The 24,686-nt window shown below is 42.2% G+C and overlaps 2 protein-coding genes across 15 annotated transcripts in view; both read left to right on the top strand.

The window, feature by feature from the left end:
* The window catches only part of NHS (NHS actin remodeling regulator), a 344,407-nt gene extending 339,504 nt beyond the window's left edge, over positions 1 to 4,903 (top strand). For all 6 annotated transcript variants that reach the window (XR_011998236.1, XM_072744094.1, XM_072744095.1 and 3 more), the window contains one exon: positions 813 to 4,903. Coding sequence is in view for 5 of the 6 variants with exons in the window: in XM_072744094.1 (XP_072600195.1) it covers positions 813 to 1,422 (610 nt within the window). In the remaining variant the exon portion in view is untranslated. The remainder of the gene's footprint in view (positions 1 to 812) is intronic.
* A 1,216-nt stretch (positions 4,904 to 6,119) lies between these two features.
* SCML1 (Scm polycomb group protein like 1) lies at positions 6,120 to 20,424 on the top strand. 9 transcript variants are annotated; one of them, XM_072744099.1, is made up of 8 exons: positions 6,120 to 6,579; positions 10,850 to 10,998; positions 12,300 to 12,380; positions 13,051 to 13,128; positions 16,053 to 16,157; positions 16,546 to 17,083; positions 17,235 to 17,386; positions 18,778 to 20,424. In XM_072744099.1, exons 2-8 carry the CDS (start codon positions 10,969 to 10,971, stop codon positions 18,910 to 18,912), a joined length of 1,119 nt encoding a protein of 372 aa, XP_072600200.1. In that variant the 5' UTR covers positions 6,120 to 6,579; positions 10,850 to 10,968; the 3' UTR covers positions 18,913 to 20,424. The 9 variants fall into 9 exon arrangements, with proteins under 9 accessions (XP_072600200.1, XP_025853290.1, XP_025853291.1 ...); XM_025997505.2 differs by lacking the exon at positions 12,300 to 12,380 and having other exon boundaries at positions 6,127 to 6,579; XM_072744101.1 differs by lacking the exons at positions 6,120 to 6,579; positions 12,300 to 12,380 and adding an exon at positions 6,753 to 6,814.
* Positions 20,425 to 24,686: the final 4,262 nt, after the last annotated feature.

Raw genomic sequence — 24,686 nt, forward strand, 5'->3', positions numbered from 1 at the left:
TAGATTTGCATTTGTGTAGGATTTATTTATGTGCTACACAGTGACAAGAATGACCTTGTTTTCTTTCTTTTTTTGTGGATGACACCTGATTTTATTTTTTTTAACCTTGTTTTCTTGAGTTTGCAGTGTATAGAGCTTTAAGAGCTCCAGAGGTAGCCTAGGTTTTTAGCTTCTCACAGAAAGTTGGCTTACTTATACACTGCTGACGTTACTAAGCAGCTACGGAAAATTGTCTTTACGGCCAAAAATGGACTGATTTATTTAAAAAGTCACATAAGAATTTTTTATAGGGAGAAATTTAAAAAGTAAACAGAAAAGCAATAATGTACCTTCCCCTGACACACACACACATATGCATCACCTGAGCCTGTCCACCAGCAACCTATGGCTAATCCTGTCCCATCCACACTTCTATCATCTTTGCTCTTCTGGTACTCACTGGAAGTCAACCTCAGACATCAGAGCATTTTATCTGTAATGCAGAGACAGATTTAATAAGAGAAAGCCACACTCCATCACTGCCTATACTCTAACTGGAAATCAGACAGCAATATTTTCTTATACTCTTGTAAAACATCCCAATAAGTCTTCCTCTAGAACCTCTAGCCTTCACATTAGTCACTATGTGAAATGGTCATTTATAGAACCTAATTTATATCCACTGGTTACTGGAGAATTTTCCTCAGGCTATGAGTGCTATAAGGGATAGGAAAGTATCTCACTCCTCATCATGTGCATGTGCATGAATGTGACTTAATACTTTTAGTTTCGTAAAAATGTATGTGGACCGAGATTTTTCCTTTTCTTTAAAGGTCGAAGAGGAAAGTACTTGGAAGAAAAGATTCTGGGGATATGTCTGCTCGAAGCAAATCAAGAGCTTCTCTTGGCAGCAGTAGCAGCAGCAACGCTGGCTCTGTCACTTTGCCCAACAGTAGCGTGACCAGCCCAAACAGCCAGAGGTCTCCTGGCCTCATCTACCGAAATGCCAAAAAGTCTAACACATCGAATGAAGAGTTTAAGCTGTTACTCCTCAAGAAAGGAAGTCGCTCAGATTCTAGTTACCGCATGTCTGCTACTGAGATCCTGAAAAGTCCCATCCTGCCCAAACCTCCTGGAGAGCTCACAGCTGAATCCCCACAAAGCACCCAGGAGGCCCATCAGGGGGCACCTGGGGCTGAGGCTTTGTCCCCACTCTCTCCATGCTCCCCAAGAGTTAATGCAGAAGGGTTTTCCTCAAAGAACTTTGCCACCTCAGCAGCAGCAAGGGTGGGACGCTCCCGAGCTCCCCCTGCGGCCAGCAGCAGCCGCTACAGCGTCCGCTGCAGGCTGTACAATGCACCCATGCAGGCCATCTCTGAGGGTGAGACAGAAAATTCTGATGGAAGCCCACATGATGACCGATCCTCCCAGAGCTCAACATAGGTGGTCCAGGGACTAGCTGGCTGTCAGAGGCCAGAGCCCTTAGTCATATGAGGATGTAGGAACAGAACAGAGGACTGGGGAGAAGTCAGCACACCATGGGGTACCATCACTGCTTACCAACAAATTCCTAAATATTTGCTGGGGAAATGGAAGATGGTATTTCTTGATTGTTTTCCATGTTTTTAAGTAGCTGCACTGTCTTTCATATTTTTCTTTAGCTTAGTTTGATTTACACAATCTCATTCCTTTTGATAATATAGAATTTGAAAATGTCTGCTTTTCATGAAACCTAGAAAAAGTTTTCCCAGAGCTGCCTATTCAGAAAACAAAGCCCTCACTGTCATAATTCTTAAGAAGATGAAATTACTCTGGAGGTTTGGTATTTTTTTACATTAAAACGAACTAAAACAAAATTCAGAAGAAAGAACTACACACATGTAAATACCATATTTTTGATAAAAATGTGTAAATAGATTTATCAATGACGAGTGGACATGTGGCCAATTATCTACCACACACCAACTGTTTATAGAACACAACAAATAAAGTGTAATAATTGTATTCTGTGAATACCATTTTCATATAAAATACCATATTTAAATGTCCACCAATATGATTTTCTGAGTGATAAACCTCAATTATGAATTTTAAACCGGTGAAATAAAGAAAATCTCGAGGTCATATACTGAAATGTGATTAATTTAAAATAACGAATTCAGACCTAACCATTTTTGTGACAATATGTAGTACCAAACAAGCGAATAGTAACACATGGCAATGATTTGCCATGTGGTAATTTGGACAGAATGAAAAGCATGCTTTTGATTTTTTTTAATCAGAAAAATCATCATTCTCAACACAAAGCCCTGGAGAACAGATTTGACAGTGTCATTTAGACTTAATTTTTCAATGGATTGCTTTAAAGAGAATGAATAGGGAAAACAATAGTTAATTTTAGGTTATGTTTTATATTAGGCTACTGGGGACATAAATAGTCATAATCTAATGACTATCCACTCCTTAAACAGTTTAGCAATTAGCTCCAGGTTCTTTAACTAACAAAAATAAAATATAAGCATGCCACAGAGCTATTGATTTATCAGTAAGTACCTGCAATGAGTTTTCAGTGAAGCTTTCTCTCTGTGCTGATGAGATTCATGCTACCTAAAAAGTAACAGAAATGACACTGTGAACAATATAGTTGGGAAATAGGTATGTGTATATGCATTATTTATATTCACTGTTAAACTGGGAATGGGGAACAGCTCTGGTTCACAATGCTACATACAAATGAGTTTTTGTCTGATTTTACTATATCTGCTTGATGGCAAAAGGGGAGGGTGGTGGGTGGGAAAGGAAATGTCAGGGCAAGTGCTCTGATAAAATGAAGGCAGGGAAACAAGCTGAATTACTTGAAATTACTTGAATTTTCTTGTCTTAAAACTGAAAAAAAAGTAGTTACAAGTTGAAATCTGCAAATGGTTCTTACACCTCTGATTTTAACATGAACTGATACTAATGTTTGAAATGATATGTCAGAAATATAAGCAGCTATGTACTTAGAATATGTTTTGAATGGAACAAGGTAGAAAGTAGAGAGAACTAAGAAGGGATATGGCCTATAAAAGAATAGAATGTGATTAGAATGATAGAACAGACCAGAGTTACCAAGAAATTGATAAGCAGCTGGCTTTAAGTTTATGCAAGTGGTATTTGGGAAAGTAGGATGTGTGAAAGGGGGTTTGTGGCTTTGGTTTAAATCATACAACATGAAGGAGAAAGCCTGGTCTAAGAGGATGCCGTCTTTCAATAGAAACACTTTCTAAGATGTTATAGATTGAGAATTAGAGAATCTGATTGCTGTTGGTTTTTTGTTTGTAAAGAAAAAAAAAAGTCTGGCTTCTTCTATTTGTTTTCACTATCGAATTGTATTTCTTAATTTCTTGTCATCCTTGTATGTAAAATGGGTGCTGGGGGTGGCGGGGTAGAGGAGGGAGAATGTGTGCGTGTGTGGATGTGGGTGTGTGGGTGCTTGTGCTGGGATAGATAAGCTACCGGGTAAAGGGTACATTTGAACATTTACAAAGTGTTATACTTTTTATTAAAAGAAAAATGTTTGGGGGTTTGAAAAAAATGGATCATCATTTCTCATTGGAACCCATTAGTCAAAAAAACCAGCATGGTTTGACACCACATGGGAACATGAATAACTTTTTCTCATGCTTTGAAAAGTACACTTGGCAAAATTTTAAAAATAAAGTTTTTAGACAAATGTGATAAGAAACCGTCATTTCCAGTCACAATAGGTGATCTTTTGTAATTTTCATAAAAGCAGTTCGTTTGCAGTATGGCTTTTGTGTAGTTAGGGGTTTTTTAAGCGTAAAGAAAGGTATGTGGGCTTTAAAAGTGATTCTAAATCTTGACTAGGAAACACATGAATTGGCTTTAATAAATATGTCACCTTTTTATTATTGACATCAATTTAAGTAACGGTACCATATATTTTTTAAAATACATACTGACTTGAATTGTGAGGCAATAAAATTCCTTCTATATGTAATGATCACAGAACTAACCCTTATAATATAGTTTTACTTATTTTGTTTACTCTAAAAATCTATAGCAGAGTTTCTCTATTTTATACTTCATAGATTTAAAAAAAATAACCCAAATAATGATGGATTTTAAATTCACTGTGGAAAGAGTATTGAGTAACAAACCGAGTAAAAAAAAAAAAAGTAAGGAATTCCTTAGTAATTTGGAATATTCTACATGGCTTTATTACATAGCATATAAAACCAAGAATTAGAGGGCTGTCTTCAACATCACTGCCGTTTTGAAGCAGGGTACACACATTAGGTATTGTGAAAAACATCAATCCAAACTTTTCTTCTGTTGTTTGCACTGATGCTAATTTTTTGTTCTTTTATGTTTATATAACATATCTATGTTTTGTGGGGGAAATTTTTTTCCTTATTTTTTGGTGGGTTTTGTTTTGTTTTTGGCTAAGTAGAGGACATGGACTAGTTGTAGCAAACAAAACACAGTTTGCTCTTGCCAAAGGTCAGTGAGTGAGTACATTTGCTGCAGTGATGGCAGATTTAGAGAACTAGATCAGGAAAAAGATTTAAAACTATAAAGAAGGTTACAGTGTAACTATTTTGGTACTAGAACCAGTTCATGCTGGCCAAAAAGACAATGGTTTATGGACTTGCATCCATTTTGTATTTTTGTAATATTTGTAAATATGGACTTTTTAAATTGTTGCAGAAATGGTTTCTTTTGTAAGATGTTTTCAACGTTTACATTCAATTCAAGCCTTTGTATATTTTAGAGCTGTGCAACACTTTAAGTCTTGTATTTATTTTTAGTAAAAATGGTGACAGTTTCATTGTGAACCCCTCTCAAAAAATGTACCAGAAAAGTTTGATTACCTAGAAAGTGTGTATAGAAACTGCAAATAAACGTGACTGCAATTAAACAACTGGTTTTTCTTGAATTATGTAATTGCATTCTTGGGGTTTCACAAACAGCACGTGTTTTATAGTGACCTGGACATAAAGGAAGGGGACTACTATAACAAAAGTATAAGCAAAAATAATAATAGTGTATAATGGGCTTTAATCTCATTTTGGGTTTTGTGGGAGGTTTTTCTTTGTTTTTGTTTTTGTTTTTTACATTTTTAAAAAAGTAATTTCTACACCCATCGTGGGGCTCGAGCTCACAACCGGAAGATCACACATGCTCTACTGACTGAGCCAGCCGGGTGCCTCTCTAATCTCGTTTTGTATTTGAGAGGGGAAAGAATAAATTTCCAGTTTCTACTATACTTTCCTCTTAGCTCCTCTGTGAGCCAAGAAAAGATTTATCGCTTTATTTTAAAATATTCACCTGCTTTGCTTCTGATACTCAGACTGTGCCTCCTTCCGAAGATGGGCAGCCTCGATATACATATAACAATATGCCACTGAATAATGTCATGTACCCTTTTTTACATAGTAAATTTATGTGCCAGATCGTGTTCTAAGTGCTTTGCTTACTCAAACTCGTGGACTCCTCACGTTGTGCCCATTTTACAGATGGGGAAAGGTAAGCGCAGAGCCATCACCTGACTTGGCCAAAGCCAAGGAGTGGCTAACTGTTGGGGCTGGGGTTCAGCCCAGTAAATCTGGCTCTCGGGTCTGTGTTACCTCTCCATGAGGTAACAACTTTTTAAAATAACTTTCCCCGGGGCAGCCCCGGTGGCCCAGCGGTTTAGCACCTGCCTTCGGCCCAGGGCGTGACCCTGGAGACCTGGGATCGAGTCCCACATCGGGCTCCCTGCGTGGAGCCTGCTTCTCTCTCTGCCTGTGTCTCTGCCTCTCTCTGTGTGTGTCTCTCTTATGAATAGGTAAATAAAATCTTTAAAAAAAATAAAATAACTTTCCCCGCTTGTACCAAACCTCCACAACTAAGGCCCCGTCCCCATTGCTCCTTTGAATTCTAGCAATGACGTGAACACCTAGGATAGTGCCAAGAGTTGACATCTGTGGCGGGAAGGGTAGGGACAAAATTACATTTAAAAAAAATTTTTTTTCAAAAAAACCAACCAATGACAGTAGTGAGGCCACGTGCCCACCAGCCTCACTCGGCTTTCTCCACAAAGCGTCTTCAGCGCTGGAAGAATCACGCGCGCGCATGCGCTGGCGTCCCCGCGCAGCCGCAGAAGCGCCTCTCAGCATTGGAAGCTCGCGCACATGGTCTAGTGCCGGGTCTCAATCCCACCAGCTTTTGCGAACGGAAACGCCCAGCTACCGACGCTCGGAGGTGGGCACTGCCGGTCGCGGGGTAGGAAGCAAAGCCCCGCCCCTCGGCTATCTGCCTAGCAACGTCCCACTCCCCAACCATTGCGCAGGCGCCCGCGGGATAGGTTAAGAGCCGCACGTATTGGAACCTGAGTGCCGCGTGCTCCCTGGTGCGCGCGATAGTTCCGGAACTTCCGGTGTCTTCGAGGTGGAGGCATCGCGTGACAGAACCCGACTTCCGGTAGGAGGATAGCTTTTGAATCTGTGGTAGAGGTAACGGTTTTTGGCCGTTGTCGCTCCAGAAGGCTGGATTCGTCTACTGGTGTTGCGTCCTCTCCGGAGGCCGGTGCGTCAAGCCATGATGCAGGAACAGGTCTGTTAGCGGCACTGCCCCTGCCCTTGAACTTTCTTGTCTCGGTGTGCGCGAAAATCCGTTGAAATACGATTTGGCTTAACGGTTGGGGAGCTCCGGGGCGGCGTGGGGAGCGGGCCGGGTGGGGGCGGGGCGGCGTGGGGAGCGGGGCGGTGTGGGGGGCGGGGCGGCGTGGGGGGCGGGGCGGGACCAGACTTGCCTCAAGCGAAGTGAAAGGACTCGCTCGTCGGAAGGCGTGAGTCTCCGGCTTTAATTTCGGTAGCGCTCTGAGGGGTGGTTCAGGGTGGTTTCCGCCGCCTGTCCCGGGAAGCCGGCGCCTAGGAGCTTTGGAGATTTGGCCATTTTTTGAGTACTGTGCTGACTTTCTGAGACAAGTAAATCCTCTCTCGTCCTTTCTTTTCCTCAGCGGAGGCGGGGGGTGGGGTGGGGCGAGAAACTACCCAAACTTTATATAGAATTTTGAGTTGAAAGAATTTAATGAACTGGAACGCCTCGGTGGCTCGGTGGCTCGGTGGCTCAGGGGTTCGGCTCAGGGCGTGATCCCGGGGTTCCGGGAGGGAGTCCCGCGTTCGGGCTCCCTGCAGCGAGCCCGCTTCTCCCGCTGCCTGGGTCTCGGCCCGTCACGAATAAATAAATCTTTAAAAAAAGAATTGATGAACTAGAGAGCTGATTCGGTAAAACATGTTTTTGAGATTGAAACGTAGATTTTTGAGGCTTTGTTGGTAACCTCGTTTGATCTGTGACTGTTCATTCTTACTGGTTTATTGTAAATACGTAAACGAGGCGAAAGAAAATAAAGATGTGAGTTGAGCACGATCGTTTGGTAACTTGGTTAAAGATCGCTTCCTCCCTCTACCTGGCCCTCCCCAAATTCGGACTGTTTTAGGGTTTTAAACTACTTAATGTTAACAAATCGTGGTATTATAAGCAGCTTTTCTGCACGGTGTTTTATAAAAACAGGGCATGGGCTCGATTCAGTGCCGGGCTTTGGGATACAGTCTGCGCAGCTTTATCTTATGTCTGGTAACTTTGGGGTCGCTTAAGTTTGATATGGACACAGGAAAGGCTCGTTTTGAGAGTTTGGACAGGATTTTTAGAAAATGATTGTTCCAGTGTATTGACACAGGATTTATTTTTTTAATTGGGTGTTGTAGTTTGCCCTGTTTTTGCTGTGTATATTTTGCAGTGGTTTTCTGGTGAAAAACGCTGTTTTCATCCTTCATATTTTCGATCAATTGATGGCCAGTGAATGCTTTGCAACTTTGGAAGCAGAATATTCAAATGACTTTTGATAAATGCCTTTGAAATGCCTTTAATGTCTAAAAAACGTCTTTTTAAAAACGAGATGGTTTCTTGTTCTTACGTTCATTATCAAGAGTTTAGGTTTTCTATCATAAAATATAAATGAGCTTCATTTTAAGTAAACTCGTTTTGCAAGATTTTGAGTTTAATGAATTATATTAATTAATTTTGCGTAATCCAGGCATGATTGGGCTCTAAGAAAGCTTTGCAGAAACTATCTTATGTAAAGAATGGAAAGGAACTAAAATTGATGCTGTGCCTGCTGTGAACCAGACATGATACTCTGTGCTTAACTATGTCATTTAGTCTTACATATTCCTGTGAAGTAGATATTATTCTAACTTAATGAGTTAAGAAATTGAGGCACAGGGAGGTTAAATACCTGCTTGGAGCAAAATAGCAAATTTTGCAGTTTGAATTTGGATTCAAGTATTTTTTAAAGCCCGGTTTTTTGCATTATGTTCTGGTATTTAAAATTTGTTTACAGGGGCACCTGGGTGGTTGAGTGCCTTTGGCTCAGGTTGTGATCCTGGGGTCCTGGGATTGAGTCCCACATATGGCTCCCTGCAAGGAGCCTGATTCTCCCTCTATATATCTGCCACTCTCTGTGTGTCTCATGAATAAATAAAATCTTTAAAAAGTAATAATAAAATAAAATTTGTTTACAAAAAAATGGTTGAGGGGCATCTGCCTTAGGCTTGCTCAGGTCCTGGGATCAAGCCCCATGTCTGGCTCCCTACTCAGAGGGGAATCTGCTTCTCCCTCTCTTTCTCAAATGAATAAATAAAATCTTGGAAAAAAAAGAAATAGTTGTTATAGCTACAGTGTACAGGGGCAGTGTAAATGAAAATTACATTATGACCCTGAATATTTATTGTCCATGTGCTCCATGACAAATAGTTCTATTGGGAGGATGTTATGAATACCCAAATGATGAAATAACGGTAGTGAACAGTGGGTGCCTTTGCTATGCCAGCCATGCTTTTAAGCACTTGACACTGTATTAATTAATGTAATCCTCATAACTTCATGTGAGGTCTGTACTATTATCCCCGTATTACAGATTAAAAAAAAAAAAAAAAAAAGCACAGAGCAGTCAAACAGCCAGTAAGTGGAGGAGCTGGGACCTAAAACCCAGGTATTCTGACCCAAGCCTGAGGTCTTTATGCTATTTGGTGTTTCCCTTTGTGTAACAATTACCTCAAAAGCATTATTGTGTGAGCTTTCTGGTACTTTGGGGAAAGCAGTCCACTTCCAGATGGGATGACTTAGCACCTTTCCTTTGTGGAGACAGAACTTGAGTTGAGCTTTGAAGTTGAATAGGTTCTTCTAGATGAGAACCAGCAGGGTATTGTGGGTAGAGGTTATGAGAGTGAGAGGTTCAAAGAGTGCAAGATTGGTGATTTGTAAATGTGCCACAGAGGTAGAAATGTCTGGATTCTAGTGGTGGACTCAATGAATGTTGCATCTATGTCTAAGTACAGCCAAGTTTTAGTTGCAGTGTCATTAATCCAGTAGGGAATTGTCTGATTTTAAGAGTCTAAAACGGTGGTGGTGTAAGTTGTCTATAAAAGGCCGATAGTAAATATTTTAGGTTTAGAGCAAAGGGACAAGTGGTAAGAGGTGATCTCACTTGAGGGATGTGGAGGCTCCTGACTGTGTGAGGACCTTGTAAGCCATAGTAGGAGTTTGGGTTTTATTTTGTTGTCAGAGAAGGGATTCCAGGTGATTTTAATAATGAATAAGTCAAGCCCATAGACTCTGGAGCCAGACTGCACCACTTACTAGCTATGAGACCTCCATAAATTATTTAAACTCACTTAGCCTCAACTTTCTCTTAAGAAAAATGGGGGTAACAATAGAGCATGCCACATAGGGTTATTATCAGGAATATTTAATGAGGTAACACACATCAAGTGCTTAGATCATTGCCCCGCACAGAGTCGGCTGTAAAATCTGTATTTTACAGGTATTAATATATCTGTACCCTGTGGTATTTTCTATAGTGAAACATATTTGATGAAAAATTACATATATAAAATAAAAAAATTGTTGGAAGTACGATGAGATTGTAGGAAATACTATTAGAGTTGGGAAATTTGAGTTCAGTATTCTCATTCCTGAAGAGTTCAAGTAGAGGTACAAGACTACTCTGCAGTGTTCTTTGTCAGATCTGTAAATTGGGGACTGCTTACATAAATGGTGGCCTATCAGCAAGATAGGAAATGAGGACATTGTTAAAGTGACTATAGTATTTCTAAAGGTATTGGTTTGGAAAGACTTCTCCAATCATTGATTACTTTAGCCTGTTTTGAGCTTTGGATCAACTGACTTGCACACTGTGTTCTCTCTTTTGTGTCTTTTACTCACTTCTTTATGGTTGTGAGATTCATCCTCGTGTATAGCAATAGTTCATTCTCATTGCTGTGTAGGCTTCCTTTGTATAAAACACAACAGTTTAATTATTATTAGTCTTATAACCAGAATAAAACAACCAGTTTAAAGCTACACCTCAAATTGGAAGGGTTTTTTTTTGGTGGGGGTCGGTGTTCTTTGTTTTTGTTTTTGTTTGGAAGTAGAGAGAGCATGTAATTGGGAAGGGGCAGAAGGAGAGGGAGAAAGAATCTTTTTTAAAAAAGATTTATTTATCTGAGAGAGAGAAAGAGACAAATAGCATGAGCAGGGGAGGGGCAGAGGGAGATAAACCCAAGAAGACATAGGGCTTGATCCCATGACCCTGAGATGGTGACCTGAGCTGAAACCAAGTCAGATGCTCAACTGACTGAGCCACCGAGGCATCCCTGAATAAAGGTTTATTCTAAATCACTAATGGAAGTATTATTGTTTTGTCATTCTCTAAAATTCAGCCAGTACTCCAATTCACTTTGAGTTGGCATTTGGAGGACATATTCCTATTAAGTTTATTATGGTAATATGTGAAGTAACTTTTTTATGTGTTGCTTTTCAGGAGTAGGTGGTTTACCTGCCCTGGGTGACCAGGCAGTTTCACAGATAAGTCCTCCAGCAAGCTTAGATATAAATAGGCCCAACTCAGAGGAAGTGGAGTGCTGCTGTTGCACAAAAAAGATGTCTAGCGGCTCCAGTGAAGCTGATGTGGTTTGTATTTCAGATTGAAAAATCTGTCTTTGTTCTTTTCATTGTGCTGTGTTTCTTTTCTAAATTTAATTTAATTCAATGAAATGCAGAAATAACAAGTTCATAAGTTTTGATAGTGATCTATAAAGCTTCAACAAACATTCATATATAAGTTTTTTGTGAACAGATACTAGCATTTCTCTCAGGAGTTGAATTGCTAGTTCATAGAGTTAATGTAAATTTATGAAAATCTGCCAATCTTTCAAAATGGTTGTGCTATTGTACAATTCTGTCACATCCTAGTATTTTTTTTGATTCCTGAAGGTGAGTGAAAATATAGATTACTAAACTGTATATAATTCGGCTTAACAGAAAAAGCATTTCTTTACTTAAATAAGGATGTGGGTATTAATGCTACCTAAACACTATTGGCAATTCTCATAACTTCTATCAGCCCCAGTATCTTTTCATCTTTGGAGTTAATGTTACTGAGAATTTCTTTCTGACATAAATATGTGGGAGCAGTTTGAAAAGCATAAGACTATATACAGTATATTTTTATAAGAACTAATCTATAGCCCATTCCATATTATTTTGGTTATGTTTTTTGAAACAAAGACTATATAGCTTCTGTCTTTATTTTAACATTATTCATATAGTTTATAATTCATTCTTAGAATGCTATTATTAAATGAAATATAATATTTCAGGCTATTTATTGTGTATTTATTTATACCCTATCCTATTCCAAAAAAAATATTTTAAGGTGATAGAGATTAATTTATCAGGAAAAATAGGTGCTTAAATGTTTCCTATTTTGTCCACAGAGTGGCACTGTTGGATTATTTAAAAATCAAAAGCTTTGTAACACACACACACACACACACACACACACACCTTGTTCTCTGTTCATGGTTAGAAATAATTTGCTTTTCTCTCTTTCTCTCTCTCTGCTTCTCTCTCTCTCTCTCTCTCTCTATCTCACACACACACACACACACACACAGTTCTTTGTTCATGGTTAGAAATAACTTGCTTTTATAGCAGTTCTGGTGTCAGGTTACTAGATTAGTCTTTCTGCCCTGAGGTACTCAAGAGGTTAATAACCTCAATGGAAGATTATATCTTAAGTGTAGTTAAGGTAATGAGAAGACAATTTTTCAAGTACACCTTCTCATGTAGTAGTATTTACAATGGACGAAGGTCCTTTAATATCCCCAATAGGCTTTTGAAGCTTCTTAAAAGTGAAATTGAAGTCCTCAGTTTCTCTTTCAGTTCTGTCTTTCATCTTTCCTTTTAATTTGTTAATACATCTTCCTTAGATAAGAACACGAATACCTGCTTATGATGATGATAATACTGTTCTTTATGCATATGAACCAAACACTGCATATATCAATAATGTAAGTAATGTTAATTGCCATTTGCCAAATATATTAACACTTAACCATTTTAAAGAAAAAAGTTTAAATTCTTCATATACTATAGAGTTCCTCTAAATTCACACAAAAAATATTGGCCTCTACTGAATTTATTTGCTTCCTTTCATTAGACAGTGAGCACTTATCCATTTTACCTCCCTTTTCTTTATGTTGTAGGAAGTTCAGGGCAATTTATACTCCTTTTCAGTACAAAACTCAAAACCTAGGTCCTTCTGATATAATAAATTCCTATTTCCTCTCTTAATCAGCAGTTATCATTTTCATTCTCATATTAATGTGAGGTTTTATTTTATTTTGTCGCTACTTTTTTTAAAGATTTTATTTATTCCTGAGAGACACAGAGAGAGGCAGTGACACAGGCAGAGGGAGAAGCAGGCTCCCCATGGGGAGCCGGATGTGGGACTTGATCCCAGAACTCCAGGATCATGCCCTGAGCCGAAGGCAGCCATTCAACCACTGAGCCACCCAGGGATCCCTTGTCTCTGCTTTAGGTTAAGACTTCTGAACCCCTTTGAAAAGTTGGTGAAAAATAAAAATTTAAATAAATAAATGTAAAGTGTTTTTTCCTCCTAGGATTCAATTTAGCTCTTACAAAAGTAAAGCATTAACTATTTAACTTTTAAAATATTAGCAGGAAAACGTTATGTCTGAGACCTCCTACAACGAAGAGCAGCAAAAAACAGTGCTGGATGTCCTTACTCACTGTCAGGTACAGAAGTTCTGTCTCTCAAATGTAGATTTCTGAAATACTATGTTAAAATCCTGGTTATCTCATATAAAGTATACAATGAATTGAAATTTTGCTGTATCAAATTCATTATGATTATTCCTTCATTGTGATGATTTTTAACAATTTCTGGTTAGAGTAGCATCTCCAGGTGAAAATCTTGAAATACCAGTATGTACATCTGGTAGCTTTGTTTTAAAAGCCTTTAACTGAAAAAATGTATGTCATGTTGTGCAATATTGAATTAATTTCCCCTACAAAATCTTTAAAGGAAATTGCCTGATATGGATAAAATTTAATATGTGCTGCCTAAATGCATTGCTGAGATATCTCAGTCAAAAAAAAATGGCAGCTCACCATTGTATTTTTTTTAAGTATACCTTATATCATTATGAGATTTTGTACAAGTTAGCGTGTCAGTAGAGATTGATAAGTATAATTATCAAGGATTTGGTAGCTGCATCTTCTAGAGGTAGTGAAAGTTTGTTTTTTAAAAAATAGATGTTAAGATCCAAAGTTTGTTAATTAAAATGAGCTACCGTGCCTAAGTCCAGAATCTTTTCGTGAGTCTTTATCACTCTTATTGAGAACAGAAGTGGATGGCTTTGAGGGAACAGGTCAAGTCTTTGGGGAAGGATGTCCAGAGTGGGGGGGACGGTTCTGATTTCAGGCAGGGCCCTCTCTGGCCTGCCTCCCGTGAGCATCCACGACGCCCCTGGCTGGGACGGCTCCGCCAGGGCCTTCTCTCTGAGCGACTGTGTGAGATGTGGTGGGCTAGAGCGTGGGGGAGGAGAGATGCTGGGGGCCCTAAGTCACAGCTCTGAAACGGATCAGCAGGGAGCCTCCCCGTTTCTTACAGTGTGTGAGCTCTCTCCTTTCTTCAGCCCCTGTCCTCAGCGGGCTAGACCTGTTGCTGCACACTTCCAGCTTTTCTTTTTCTGTCCTTGCCCAGAGTTCTCTTTAGGGAGACCCCAGCCCTATACAGGCTGGGAAACAGAGGGGGCCCTGCTGGGACCCGTCCACTGCCCTGTGGCCTGTCCACAGGGCTCAAGGCAGCTCCCTCTCTGTCCCCCTCAAGCTCCAGACAGCCCAGCCGTCGCTGCTTATTTCAGGAGAGGGGGGGAGTGAGGCTCAAATCCCTCCATGTCCTGATTCCTGGCCCTACAGCCAGCCACTGGGCTGGGATCTGGCCTTCGGGCCTCTCCCTCTCTAAGGCTAAGTTAGCTGGCACTGCTCTGCCTCTGAGCCTCCTTCCATGGGCTGGGACACCTCCGTTTGTGAGTGGCCCGCTCCTGCACCTTCTGCCTCTGGCTCCATTGCTCTGCCTACCCTCCACAGCTTAAGGCCGCCTCCTCTTTGGGCTTCCCATCTCTCTTCCTGTCGTGCATTCTCTCTCCTTCCCTTAAAAATCCAGCTCTTTGAACATCATTTATGTGCACTGGCTAAACATCTGACTTCCGGTATTCTCTCTGTTTGGGTAATTTTGAATCTACTGTCCTTCTGCCTTCTCTGCCCTTCCCTGCGTCTTTACCTAGTGAACACCATCTTGTCTTTTAATCCTCAGTGTAGACGTCTCCATTGAAAAGCCTGCCACCACTGCCAGCCTGGCTTAGGTCTTGCTCTTCTACGCACACTTAGCCTCCCATTCCTACCTGTGTCAGAGCCATCAGAGGCATAAGAATAGTAGGAATATTACTGGATGATTGAGCATTACTGGACCAGGGGTTGTGTAGTACTCTTGTCATGACATTAATATTAATAACCATACCACTGCGCCTCACGTTGTCCTCAAGGGAACTGGGGGAGAGATTTCTCATCTCAATTCTCTACATGAGGAAATTGAAGCACAGAGAAGTTAAGGAACGTGCCCAAGGTCACACAGCTGAGAAGCAGCAGAACTCTGGTCTTTTCACCCCTGTGTTCCCCGAGAGCCTGCACTGTTCACCTCAGTGCTGTTGGCTGGAGGGTCTTGCTTGATCATGCATCAGAACCACCTGGAGGGCAGACAGCTGCCCCCACTCGGAGTTCCCCAATTCAGTAAGTGGAGGGCAGGAGCTCATGTGTTTCCGACAGGCCGGTGGGTGACTCGTGCTACTGGTCTGAGACCACACTCTGAAAACCATGGCTCCAGGCTGCCCATCACTTTATTGAAATCTCTCCCCAGCTAACACGGGGAGCTCCTTAGGGCAGGAACTGTTGGTTGTCTTGTTTCCTTTTTTTCCTTTTCTGTCCATAGTCCCGGCACCTAGCAAAGCCATTCTGATAGGAAGTAGGCCCTCGGTACATGTTTATTTATTTGAGTGAATGAATGAGGAAATGGTTCTGGCCTCCTGTGTAAGTGTATTTTTTTCTGAGTATTTTGAAATTTCTGAGTATTTGAAGAATTCTTGGGTTTTATTAGTCACATACCTGGTTGGCCGCGAGGGGACATGTCCTGGAAGGTTTTGTAAGGTTGTTGATTGCCAGATTTCAAAATACTTTGAAGTCAAAAGTCACATCTGTTATATTTGGCTCACTGTTCTTTGCAGAGTGGAATGCTCATTGCCTGTGAATTCACACCGTGATTAGATGGAAAGAGGTTCTTTGGCCTTTTAGCAGATTTGAAGATTTCTTTCCTAAAATAGCTCTTTCGTTGATCTAAAAGGTCTCCATCATAAATGTGGTAGCTTTAAGAATGATGGGATGTTTACTTTCTGGTTTAGAGCTTCATTAAATGGCTGTATGGCATGGAGTAGTTGAGTAGGAGGCTGGGGCCCCTATCTCAGCTGGCTCGGCTTGGCATCACCAAAACCAGAGATCTGGTTCTGACAGCTTGAGAACTTTTCTTTGTTTCTGGCAGTCAAAATTGGGCTGCTTTGTTGTGTTACTTTTGAAATAGAAACTATTAATAGCTTGTATTATAATAGGTCATCTATGATGCTATTCAAAACCTGGATAAGAAATTTGATGTCATTCATGGAAAAGTTTCAAAAATCCACCGTTTTCGTGCAAAAGCATTGTGGCAAAATCGCGTGAGTGTTATAAAAATATTTTCACAACTGTAGTAGACCCCTCATTTCTAAAGATGCCAATGAGTTAGAAATGAGAAGGAACTATTAACTAAGTGATTAGCAACGCCAGTTGATTCTTGCTGTAGCAGCAGATGGGAGACTAAAACTTGTTGGGAAAATGCTAAAGTTTAAGTTTGAGAAATGTATGACAATATTTTTATGTTTAAAACCACAATATATAAAATTCAGTTAAAGTGTATGGTTGAGGAAGAACAAAAAATCATATAATCAAAGTAGAGCATTAATATTTAGTAATATAAAACAGTGTTACATGAAAAATAAATTTACATTTACTACTTCCTTTTTTACTCACTGACAGTTGGTTTATGCTGGGTTTGTGTCATTTCAGAAGCCACTTGGATATGCCTACAAAAATTATAGTTACCTGCTTTCCAGAAAGATCAAATTCCAGAAAATGAGAAAAAAGGAGCCTCCTTCTTCATTCTCTTACCCTGAAAGTTATAGCCCAACTATGCCAGTAGAAAGGCCCACAAGTGGTTCCCCACCCAATATTATAGGATCACCTTACCGTTCAGAGGTGGGGTCCCCAGAACAGGATCGAGAGTCATTCCTCCAGGAGCAGGAGCCAAACCTGAGCCAGAGTCCGCCACCTACCACCATCTATTCTTCACATTCATTTCAGCCATATTTCTCATCTAAAGAGCCAGTGCAGGGCTCCTCTTCCATGCCCTGCTATCATAGCCCTGGGGCCCATAGCAGCAGCATGTTCTCACCTACTCGTGCTGCCACAGCAACACCTGGTGCCATGATGGCACAAGGTGAACCCAGTCTGATACATAACCCTGAGATGATGGCTTATCCAACATTAATGGAAAACCAGAGCCTCAACCATGCTGCCTCATCTCATTGTATCCCACCCAACTTTGGTGAGTGTGAAATGACAGATATTACAGGTAGCACTATTTAACCTATAGTCTTCAACATCCTTGATGCAAGGTCATTTCTCCCTACATAACATCTCTTCTTTCAGGATAATGGTCAGGTCAAGTTTGATTTGTCTTTTTCTCCCCATTGAAGCTACAAGTTCACCAATTCGAGCTAACCCAGGTTTCCTGAAACGAGGCTTCCCTGATGACCCTTCAACCTGGTCCGTAGATGAAGTGATCGAGTTTCTGAAACATAAAGATCCTCAGACACTCAACCCCATCGCTGATCTTTTCAGGCAACATGTAATGTATATTTTGATCTGGTTTTCCTGCCATAATGCGCTTTTCTTTCTTTCTTTTTTTTTTTTAAGTAATCTCTATACCCAAAGTAGCCCTTGAACTCAACCACCCCAGATTAAGAGTCGCATAGTGTAGGACTGAGCCAGCCAAGTGCCCCTGCCATAATGCTTTTGAATGACCTCTATGCAGGCCCTTTAGTTGGGTACTGGTTAGTTGTACACATGGTGTGGGGGGAGCCCTATCAACTGATTTTCCATATGTGAGAAAGGTCACTTTGCCCAAAGTTAGATCCTTAGCCAATAGAGGCTGGATTTAAATAGGAACAACCTGACAAGGTGTCTTCCTTGATATGATACCCAGTGAATCCAGCAACTGATTATTTGGCTCGGTTCTGTCAACCTTATATGGTTATTGACTATTTAGGATGCTGATCCCCTCATGCCATTTGCAAAGTAACATCATGGGCTAATTTTTTTTTTAAGTTCTAATTTTCATTGTACTTAGTAGAAAAAGTGCAGAAGGTGCCTGACAAAGGCAGTACTATAAGGGGTTTTTCAGGTCTTTTCAGACAGTACAGTTTTATTGTTAAACCAGAACTTGTGAAAACCAAGTAATATGTTTCAACATCAGTCAGTTAGTAAAGAATTTGAGGAGGGTGCCTTTTGACTATCAAGTCATAGTTTTACAGTGTTTTCTAATAAAATTAGTGGCCATATATTTGATATACCCTTTTCAATATGGCAAGAAAATAATTAGTCTTTAGCATCTAACTGGCTTCAGGCAACTAATTTATTAGCTTTCAACATCAAGGCAACATATAGCACATGTACAGTTTGTATGGATGCTGACATCCTCAGATTCCAAACTGTTCTAAGAAAGTTAGTAGGCATCTGAAATTCATTTCTATCATTCATAGTTTTTAGTCTGTCATAGATATGCAGTATTTTATTCCACACAGTATTTAAAGATTGGCAGTTTGATGCCTAGGACATATTTAAGATTTTAGGTTAGGAGCACCTGGATGGCTCAGTTGGTAAAGCGTCCGCCTTTGTTTCAGGTCATGATCCCAGGGTCCTGGGAGTCCTGGGAACAAGTCCCAAGTCAGGCCCCCCTTCTCACTCTCCGTGTCCTTCTGCCCCCTCCCACTTCGTGCATGCATGCATGCGCACGCTGTCTCTCTGTTTCTCTCAAATATTTTTTTTAAAAAGGTTAAGTTTTCTTAAAATTCGAAGTATATTTATAAATGGTCGAACCATGCTTCACTGTACAAAGTATATTTTTTAGTTTTCAGCAAGCAGGTGTATACTCAGAATGTTCTTGTATATGAAGAAATGACCATTCTGATAAAATGTGATCACATTAACTAATTAATTGTCATTTCCTTCTGTCTGTAGGACATTGATGGGAAGGCTCTGCTATTGCTCAAGAGTGACATGATGATAAAGTACATGGGGCTGAAGCTAGGGACAGCCGTGAAGTTGTGCCACTACATTGATATGCTTAAAGAAGAAAAATTCTTTAACAATTAAAAACATGTTTGTGTAAGTTTAGCTTGGATTTCATTCAGGGAGACAAGTGCCATCTTGGTGTAAAATCATTTTTTTGCCCTTAGAAGTTTTTGCTGTGTAGAAGGTTCCTCTAAAAATATGTTCTATCCAGAATTGCAGATCTATATTACAGTCTGGTCTACTATTATAGAAGCCATTTAACATGTTACTATTGGCATATTCAGACTGGGAGTTTGTTCTTCATATCATTTTATTATTTTCATTTTATAGTTTACGAATGTACTTCATACAGGAAACAGAAACACCTCTAATTTTTGTTCATCTTTATCTATAGAACCAAAAATAGCTGAATCCCAAAGAGAAAATACTAGAGATTGACAAGTTCTCTAATAAAATCCATGGGTTTTTCTTACAAGAAAACTTAAAGATGCAACTATAGATAGATAGCATCTTTCTAAATGTTTGTTACTGTAAGGTTCCGTTCATGAGCTACCAGTTTCCCAAAAGGGAAAGCCATAGAAATTAATTTCCTGTTATTATTTCTATATATGTTATATTCCTACTTAAGATTAAAAGCAACCTTATAAACCTTTCATGAAGTATTCTTACCAGTTTTTAGATAAACTGTCAGATAGAATGGTTATTTTATGCAAGTGGTACTTATTTTAAAACTTAGATATTTTGCCTAAGCTTGGACATTTCACTAGGCATTCATTGCTCACATCTCTCTGTAAAGATGCCTGTGTCCAAATACTTAAAAGATATATATTTTATTGTGTTCAAAAGGATACTGTTCCATATTTATATTTTGTTCTATAGATGAAGTATACACATAAGTAAATCTTTTCATTTAGAATTTAAAAATAGCACTTTGTACTTCCACAGAGGTAAAGATAATCTATTTTTAGTGAGATGTTTTTATTCTGTTTACAATACTCACATCATTTGCCATCACTAGTACCTCTTAGCTGACTCTTCAGGGTTTCCATACATGGAAGTTCTCTGTTTTGTGCAATGTTCCTAATTCATTTGCTTTCTGAGCCATTTGTCCTACTAAACTTTAGAAGATACATTAGTTCTGATATGTCATTTTAGACTTTATTTTAAAAACTAGAACTTTTAAGAGAAACATGTTCATTGTTACTGTTTTATTATTTATTATCTTATATAACATTTGATGTAGTATTTATAAGCTATAAGAATCGGTGCTAAGTGTATTAGCCATTTGTTACAAATGCCAATAAAATGTTCACCAGGGGCAAAAATGTACATTTTCCTTTTTGAAAACCAAATGTACATTATAAACAAAACCAATTATTTACTGGGCACGTGATTTAAAAGGTGCTTTTTTTTATGTTCATTTATGTTATTTCTTTTTAAGACAAGATTCTATTTTAAACTTGATCTTCTCTCAAATTGTTTGTGTGAAGATGCTGTGCCCAGTTGAACAGTCCTCAGGTGTTTGTATGAATACTGTGTTTTACAATTTTCAGATTTTAAAATATAATAAAGTTTTAAAACCACAATAATGAATGTCACAGTCTCCACTTTGACTTTTTTTGCTTTCACTGCATGACATTAATGTACGAATTTATTAGAGTTGATAAAGAAACGCTTTACTAAGTGTGTGGTTTTGTGTCCAAATACTTGCCCTCATTCTACAGTTAGGCTGATCCCTAGCAGCAAGGGCTGATCTCTTGTAGGGCCCTAAACTAGACCCCAGGGGAGCAGTACAAGGTTCCATCAGTGAGTTTTGTGCTCAAAACTTGTGGCTCGAAATGGTACTGATGATGCAAGTGTGCTAGAAAATGACAATGGCCCCCACAGATCCCGTCACCACCACTGCCCGGGGGGTGGGGGGGGGCGTGTCTACATCTGGCTGGCAGGACCTGGCTGCCCTTTTACTCCTGGGGGCCAGGAGCCATACTGCCTTTCTGCTTTCAGCTCTCCCAGCTTACAGGGTGGAAAAGCCTTAGAGGCTCAGGCTTTTGAGGTTGAATCGCCTTCAGTGTGACCCCTTGCCCCCTCCCCTACGCCCTGTCTCAGAAGCCGTAGATGCCTCCCGCTGCCATAGCATGGCTGCTGGGTCACTGGAGACGACAGGGCCCTCGCTGAGGCTCCAGGGCTGATGCTCTAGTGGCTGGGACGAGGATGTCACTGCCGTCTGGGACCCGGGTGATTGAGAACCCCTCGAGCTTTACTGTCTGCTTTGTAAAATTTTAGTCCAGAGATACCGTTGCCACGTTAGGCTCTTGTGAACTCTCCAGGCTTTAAAAGTAATCTTTCCTCTGGTTTTGCCTCAGTCCATCCTTCCAGCCCCGGCTGGCGGCATTCTGCAAGCTGACCTGTGCAGCCCCATGGGCGCACGCGGCGCTCGCTCTCGTCTCTGCGTGGTTTTTTTTTTTTTTTTAATTTTTATTTATTTACAATAGAGAGAGAGATGCAGAGACACAGGCAGAGGGAGAAGCAGGCTCCATGCACCGGGAGCCCGACATGGGATTCGATCCTGGGTCTCCAGGATCGCGCCCTGGGCCAAAGGCAGGCGCTAGACCGCTGCGCCACCCAGGGATCCCTCTGCGTGGTTTCTAATCGTCCTGGAGTCTGCGGTCCAGAGTAGGACTTCCCAGACTTTTAAACACGGGCCCCTCTGGAAGCATGAAAAAGCCAAGGCCTTCTGTAATCTGATTAGAAATTAAGAACTAAACGTCAGGAGTAGGAGCAACGCCGTGGGGAGGCAGAGCCCTGGTTTTGTAGCTACCTAAGGGAGCGCGCACACCTGGCTGAGTCAGCGCAGCACGGTTGAAATCCTGGGGCTGCCTGTACAGGGAGGTGCCGGGACTTGCTGGTGTTTGGAAGGCCCCCGAGGCTGATCCGGGGGACGAGGGCGGGCTCCAGGCACGGAGGATGTGCGGCCCGCGCCGGCGAGCAGACGCAGAGGGCGCTCCTTCCTCCACCGCGCCACGCGCCCTCCTTTGTCCTCCCCGCGGCGAGCACGTGCTCAGCTCGAGCTGCCCTGCCTTCTCCCGGCGACGCTGGAGGTAAGTGGGCGTTCGGGACCCCGCTCTGGCGCCCGGGGCACTCGCTGCCCGGGGGGGGGGGTGTCCCTAAGGCGTACGCCACCTATCTGCTCCCCTCGAGTTGCTTGGAACGGAGCGGAGACGCCCCGGGGGTTCCTGGAGAGGAGAGCCGCGGGGGCGCGCACGGTAGAGCAGAGGAGCAGTTCCCGGCGACGCGAGAGGGTCCTGGCCCCTCAGGACTCGCCTGCCGCGGCACCAGGCAGAGCAGGAGCGCTCTCTCGGACCTGCCCCACGCCCACGGCCGAGCAGCAGGTCTTGCCGTGAGCGTGCATCCTAGCTCGGGCGCGGCCGGCGCTGCGCAGGGGCCAGCACGGTTCGTTCGGCTCAGCTAAAGTTTCCCTGCATCCGCCGAAGAAAACAAGGAGGAAGCTGCAAGGATCGTAGAGTAACGCAGTCTGTTGTTGTTGTTGTTGTTTTAAGACTTATTTATTCATGAGACACAGAGAGGGGCAGAGACACAGGCAGAGGGAGAAGCAGGCTCCCCGCGGGGAGCCCGATGCGGGACTCGATCCGGGATCCCAGGATCACGCCCTGAAGGCAGCCGCCCAACCGCTGAGCCACCCAGGTGCCCCCAGCAATGGTATTTTTGAAGTGTAATTTAGAAAGTGGAGGTGGGAGAAAGCAGCCCCAGAAGGTACTAACCCGTTGACAGGCTCCCGGGGTGGAGAGTGAAGGAGGGCAGCACCCTCCTGTCTGTGTGGGCCCACAGCACTAGAAGGCTCCAAAGAGTTGGGCAACTTGAGAAATGCACAGAATGGGGCAGAGGTCAAGGAGGCAGGAGGTACACAAGGTGATCTCTGCCTGGCAGAGCGGAGGAGGAGCCACCGCCAGAGGAAGTGTCGCTTTAGCCAGCACCAGGACAGCCGCGAGGGTGGAGGGGGTGGGGGGCTGCAGAGGGTGCAGGGAGGGCACAGGGGATGCCCTTCCAGGCCAGGGACGCCGCTGACCAGGGCTGAGCTGCTATACACACACCCGTGTCTCTTCTAGGAGATTTGGGGTTCATTTGAAGACCTCACAAATACATCTGGCGAGCATTTAATCAAAAGCTTGTAACTTTGGCCTCACGGTAAATCAGGGGCTCCCCCGTCATTTGCCAAACACTGCATCCTTAGCCCACTCCTTCCAAAGAATCACCCTCGCCGTCTATTAAATCCCTAAGGATAAATGCTCAGAAAACATAGAAACATGCAGCTCGCCCAAGGAAGGGACCAGCAGGAACGCAAACAGGATGCATGTTATTCCTCCCCTTTTATCAAAGTAGCAGAGATGAAAAACAGTATTAATTATTCATGCTGATGAGAAGTAAATTTGGTACAAACACATCCAAAGGGCGGTCCAAAGGTATCTGTAGGAAGCCTGACTGGGTCGACAATCAGGGGATTTTCAAAATCAAGTGGAGGAGACGTATTCACGTGGAAAGGCTTTCATGATATGTCGATCCAAGTGGGTCACAGAAGCGAGTGTGTCGCATGACTTCCCTGGCGGGTTCTATTGTGTGTTTTTTTTTCTTTTTTTTTTTTAAGATTCATGTATTTATTCAGAGAGAGCGAGAGAGAGGCAGAGACACAGGCAGAGGGAGAAGCAGGCTCCACGCAGGGAACCCGACGCGGGACTCGATCCCGGATCCCCAGGATCACACCCCGGGCTTCAGGCGGTGCCAAACCACTGCACCACCGGGGCTGCCCTGTGTGTTTCTACATAATGTGCTTCCGTGTCCAGAAGACACTTTGCAAGACGTATACAAACATGTTTACAGTGGGCGTCTCCGGGTAGGTGGGATTCTGGGTCTGTTTCATTTCGTTTTGCTGATCTTTACTCTCTGATCTGGCTGCAGTGTATTGCTGTCATAATGATTGTTTAATTAGGAAAACCCAGGCCATATCATGTACAAATCACTGCGGAAGATAAAAGGAAATAACGCATTGCCGTTTCGTGGGAGGCAGAAACAGCAAAACCATATGGAAAAAGCATAACAGATGTCAGAAGGCCTCCTTAATTTAATGACACGTATCAACAGATCAAACCTCCGTATTAAATAATCCAAGGATGGATTCTAAAAACAATGAGATGCTTTCACCCACCTTGTCATTCGCTTTAAACACTAAAGATAAAGGGCTGGACAGAAAGTGATCTGCAGATGAACCGAAGGGAGGCCGCAGTGATAATTACGGGTCCGGCAACGTGGAACATCCGGGAAGAGGCAGTGGGCTCCTCGGGAGCCCCTGCACCAGCGAGGCCTGAGGTCAGGGACAGCGGCTCAGGAACTGGCGGAGGTGGCCGGGGACGCAGAGTACGAAAGTCGCGAGCAACACCAGGGAGGCCACGCGGATAACTTACTAGAAAAAGAGGACTTTGGCATCCCTGGGTGGCGCAGCGGTTTGGCGCCTGCCTTTGGCCCAGGGCGCGATCCTGGAGACCCGGGATCGAGTCCCACATCGGGCTCCCGGTGCATGGAGCCTGCTTCTCCCTCTGCCTGTGTCTCTGCCTCTCTCTCTCTCTCTCTCTTTGTGACTATCATAAATAAAAAAAGAAAAAAAAGAAAAAAGAAAAAGAGGACTTTGCTGTATCTTTCAGCCTTTGACGTAAGGAAGCAAAGTTAAAGGGCAGGTATTGATACAGCGCGAGACATCCGATTGTACTGGCGGCCGTGGGACTGCAGAAGAGGATTCGGTGCGTTCAGGGAGGTGTGGACCGGTCACGACCTGGAGTCCCCACTGA

This window comes from Vulpes vulpes, chromosome X, assembly GCF_048418805.1.
Source record: "Vulpes vulpes isolate BD-2025 chromosome X, VulVul3, whole genome shotgun sequence".
Lineage (NCBI taxonomy): Eukaryota > Metazoa > Chordata > Mammalia > Carnivora > Canidae > Vulpes > Vulpes vulpes.